This window comes from Cyphomyrmex costatus, unplaced genomic scaffold, assembly GCF_001594065.2.
Source record: "Cyphomyrmex costatus isolate MS0001 unplaced genomic scaffold, Ccosl1.0 scaffold210, whole genome shotgun sequence".
Taxonomy (NCBI): Eukaryota; Metazoa; Arthropoda; class Insecta; order Hymenoptera; family Formicidae; genus Cyphomyrmex; species Cyphomyrmex costatus.
In genome coordinates this window covers 11,241-15,251 of record NW_017276148.1, presented here as the reverse complement: position 1 = coordinate 15,251, position 4,011 = coordinate 11,241, and the positions used below count along the sequence as shown (strand labels likewise).

Sequence of the window (4,011 nt, the reverse complement as noted above, 5' to 3'; positions counted from 1 at the left end):
CGATATTTTATATTAGACCGCCAGTCTCGCTCGTAATACTTCGGTCGGTCGCGGTATTTTTCGCCGATCGGCTTCTCGTGGGAGAAGATTTCCGATCGGCGGTCCCCGACGACGGTCGGCATTTTCCGGCGAGACTGGCGGTTTTAACGGCAGCTGCTGTACCTGCGAATAAATTTTAATATATGAACAGGCGCCTTGCTCTTACTCCCGTTGACATCACGTAGGAATTGCATTTTTAGGGGGGCATCGTTACAATTCTACACCTGTGCCTTCTCTTATTTTGAGCATATAACCTGTGTAACTTTTTTGCGAAGTAAATGTTTTAATGAACTTACTGCATGCTGAGATAACAATGGATATAGATTTCTGTAATTTTTTACTTTTTCCAGCTTTGAACACAAAAGACACTAGGCACACATACATTAGCTCGGATATTTTAATCGTGGAGAAGGTATTTTGATTCTGTGAAACTATTGCGAAGAAATTGGACAGGGACGAAAATGCTAGCTTTATCGATAAAAAAGGCGGGTCCAGCATCCCCTTAATTATTAAGATCGGTTTACAAAAGGAAAGAGAAATTGTTTGGGCACTCGATACAGCCTGATAACCCGAATTACGCTGCACTATGCACAGCATGGAAAAGACAAGAGGCGAAATACGCGCTACTTAAATTAATCAATTAATTCTGTTATTCTTGCGTTCGCGGTCACACAGAAGGCGAAATTTAAATAATCAATTACAGGCGATCGAATTTACGCCGCAAGAATCAGACGCAAGAAGATTTCGCACGCGAAGAACCTTATAGTGGTATCGAAGATAGAACAATAATGAACAAGAGCGCGAGGTTTCGCTCGCTTATACCTATATAGGGCCAGCTTGGTGGCCGCGGTGTGTGGAAATGCCGAATGTCCTCGAAAAATAGGCAATAAATCATATTCACAATTATTTAATATCTCGTTAATCAATATGATTATATTGCCTTAATACTCAGTACAATTTTAGTTTGTATTTACTGAAAACGCTGTGCCAGGTAGGTTTTCCGCTAGCGAGCGTGGAGGCGCGAGGATAAGCTCGCATTCCAATTATTAGTTTTTCATAATAGTTTTTTGTGGAGACAGCACAGTGCGCTACGGCACTGTCTCTGAACAGAGTCGAGGACTTGTGGAGACAGCACAGTGCGCTACGGCACTGTCTCTGAACAGAGTCGAGGACTTACGAACCGCGCGGCAGTACGCAAAAGTGCATGAAAAGTGTCGTGCGAAAACACAACATCGTGGAATGAATCTCACAAACAGAACATTAGTTAAAAGACATTTTTCCGATTATTCTAACGAGAGAAATCCCCGTGCGTTCACTCGCGTTCGGATTAGAGCAAGGATTTCTCAGTGGCGACGAGGATTCTACAACTCACGCAACATAACCTGAAACCACTATGGAACAATATCTCGCAAAGCTCATCAGCGAAATGCAGGCCGATCGCCAGCAAATGCAAATAGCGCTCGCTCAGCAGCAACAGCAGATGCAGACCCAACAGCAACAAAGCGACAGACGCGTCGAACAACTCATCGCGCAGCTCGCGCAGCGAGAGCAAACCACCGTAATCACACCTGCTGCGACCACAGCCAAGAGCCTCGCCGAACAAATGGTCGCATTCACCTACGACCCAGACAACAATCTAACATTCGAATCCTGGTACAAACGCTACCAAACAATCTTCACAACAGAGGTAAGTGACTGGCCAACGGCTGCAAAAATTCGATTGCTGCTACAAAAATTCGAGCTCCACACCGACCATAAGCCTCTCCTCACGATTTTCGGCTCTAAACAGGGCATCCTGGCTTACACTACAAGCCGCCTCCAACGTTATGCTCTGACTTTACTCGCCTACGATTTCGACATTAAATACGTCAATACCGGAAGCTTTGGATACGCCGACGTCGTTTCTCGCCTCATTGCCAAACATCCACGAGAAAACAAAGAAACTGTCATCGCAGCAATTCAAGAGGGGGAGGAGGAAAAGCAATGCTTTGCAATCGATGCCGCAAAACTACTCCCGGTCAAATTCGCCGATATTCAGGAGGCCACACAGCGTTGCGCAACACTCAAGAAGGTCATTGAATTCACCAACACGTCATGGCCACAGAAGCGCAACCAGATCCAGGATCCCGATGTTGCTGCTTTCTTCGATCAACGCGAAACATTAACTGTTAGCCAGAATTGTCTTTTACAGGGCGATCGTGTCGTCGTTCCATCTCAGTTCCATAAGCAGATCCTTGAGGAGCTCCACCTTGGTCACCCAGGCTGCACCCGTATGAAGCTCCTTGCTCGCAGCAAAGTCTTCTGGCCCGAAATCACTGCTGACGTCAAACGTACCGTCAAGACGTGTGAAGCTTGCGCAACAAATGCTAGGTCGCCCATCAAATGCTCGTTACAATCATGGCCAATTCCAACGAAGCCATAGTCTCGCACCCATGCCGACTACGCAGGTCTCATCAATGGCGCTTATTATCTGGTTATCGTTGATGCCTTCAGCAACTGGCCAAAGGTCTTCAAATCCGCCTCAATGACATCTGTCAAGACCATCGAAATGCTCAGAGAGACATTCGCTCGGCACGGTCTCTGCGACACGCTCGTCACAGACAACGGACCTCAGTTCACCGCACAGGAATTCAAAACCTTCTGTGAACAATCAGGCGTTGAACATATTCTAACAGCGCCCTACCACCCTCAGTCGAATGGCAGAGCTGAGCGCTTCGTCGACATCCTCAAGACCGGACTGGAAAAGGCAACTGGAAACGCCGACCAGAAGCTTCGAGAGTTTCTCACCACCTACCGCTTCACACCGTCTTACAAGCTCGGCAATAAGTCTCCGTCCGAGTTATTGAATGGCCGCACCATGAAAACTCGCCTCGACTTGCTCCACCCTCAAGAGCAACTGTCCTCCCAGCGTGACACAATGCTGGCCCGTCAATTCGACCGAGCTCACGGAGCGCGCTGGAAGGAATTCGTAATCGGTGAAAGTGTCTACTACCAGCTACACAAAACCAACACAGATTGGCAATGGACGCCAGCGATAATCATCAACCGTCTAGACACCGTCAACTACACGATCAAACTTGGAGACGGACGAGTCATCAAGAAAGTACATGCAAATCAGCTCAAATTGCGTCACACACCAAACGAAATCATTGACGCATTTGGTCAATGACATCTCAACGACATCTCAGACACCGACATCGAGCCACTTATCATCCCTCGGCCTAAGCGCGAACATCCACAGGCAGCAGCTCATGTGGACTCCGATGATGCCGACACCTCGTACGAAAGTGCCCAAGATGAAAGCAGGGAAAACATTGTCCAGCCAGCTGAACTAGGACCGCGCCGATTATCTAGAATCAATGCTGGTTTCCACCTCAGCGCTTCGGATACGACTAGAAGATTTAGCGGGGAGGAGTGTGGAGACAGCACAGCGCGCTACGGCACTGTCTCCGAACAGAGTTGAGGACTTACGAACCGCGCGGCAGTACGCAAAAGTGCATGAAAAGTGTCGTGCGAAAACACAACATCGTGAAGTGAATCTTACGAACAGAACATTAGTTAAAAGACATTTTTCCGATTATTCTAACGAGAGAAATCCCCATGCGTTCACTCGCGTTCGGATTAGAGCAAGGATTTCTCAGTTTTCGCCCTATCTGTCAAGCGAGTCTTTGAGTGACACGTGATGTGTAGTACTCTCGCACATCTGCGGCACCTTATTATCGCATAAGATTTAGAAGGAAAAGGGCGATTTAATCGGGATAGCGCGATATAATTGAGCGTAAGGCGCGTTAGCAAACATTGCCTTGCCTCCACGCATATCGAGGCATTAGATTAAAGCGCGAATTTTATATATTAATTAGCCGGCGTGTGTCGCCTGGGAGGTGGTGCCTTCGCGTAAGCGCGGCGCTACAACGAGTTATTTTCGGTACGTAAGCAAATCGTACGGCGCGTAAATGATGAGCGAGCAAGAAG

At 47.6% G+C, this 4,011-nt stretch overlaps 2 protein-coding genes across 2 annotated transcripts; both read left to right on the top strand.

Moving 5' to 3' along the window:
• The first annotated feature begins 1,432 nt into the window (after positions 1 to 1,432).
• LOC108773499 (uncharacterized protein K02A2.6-like) lies at positions 1,433 to 2,461 on the top strand. The gene has a single exon (XM_018539331.1). The coding sequence runs from the start codon at positions 1,433 to 1,435 to the stop codon at positions 2,459 to 2,461; it is 1,029 nt and encodes a 342-aa protein (XP_018394833.1).
• A 102-nt stretch (positions 2,462 to 2,563) lies between these two features.
• LOC108773498 (uncharacterized protein K02A2.6-like) lies at positions 2,564 to 3,374 on the top strand. The gene is made up of 2 exons (XM_018539330.1): positions 2,564 to 3,142; positions 3,228 to 3,374. Exons 1-2 carry the CDS (start codon positions 2,564 to 2,566, stop codon positions 3,372 to 3,374), a joined length of 726 nt encoding a protein of 241 aa, XP_018394832.1.
• Positions 3,375 to 4,011: the final 637 nt, after the last annotated feature.

Bases quoted from the DNA above. Each gene is read 5' to 3' on its own strand.
- LOC108773499 (XM_018539331.1), top strand. From the start codon at position 1,433: ATGGAACAATATCTCGCAAAGCTCATCAGCGAAATGCAGGCCGATCGC.
- LOC108773498 (XM_018539330.1), top strand. From the start codon at position 2,564: ATGACATCTGTCAAGACCATCGAAATGCTCAGAGAGACATTCGCTCGG. The intron at 3,143-3,227 runs GTACATGCAAAT...ACGACATCTCAG, and splicing joins ACGGACGAGTCATCAAGAAA to ACACCGACATCGAGCCACTT.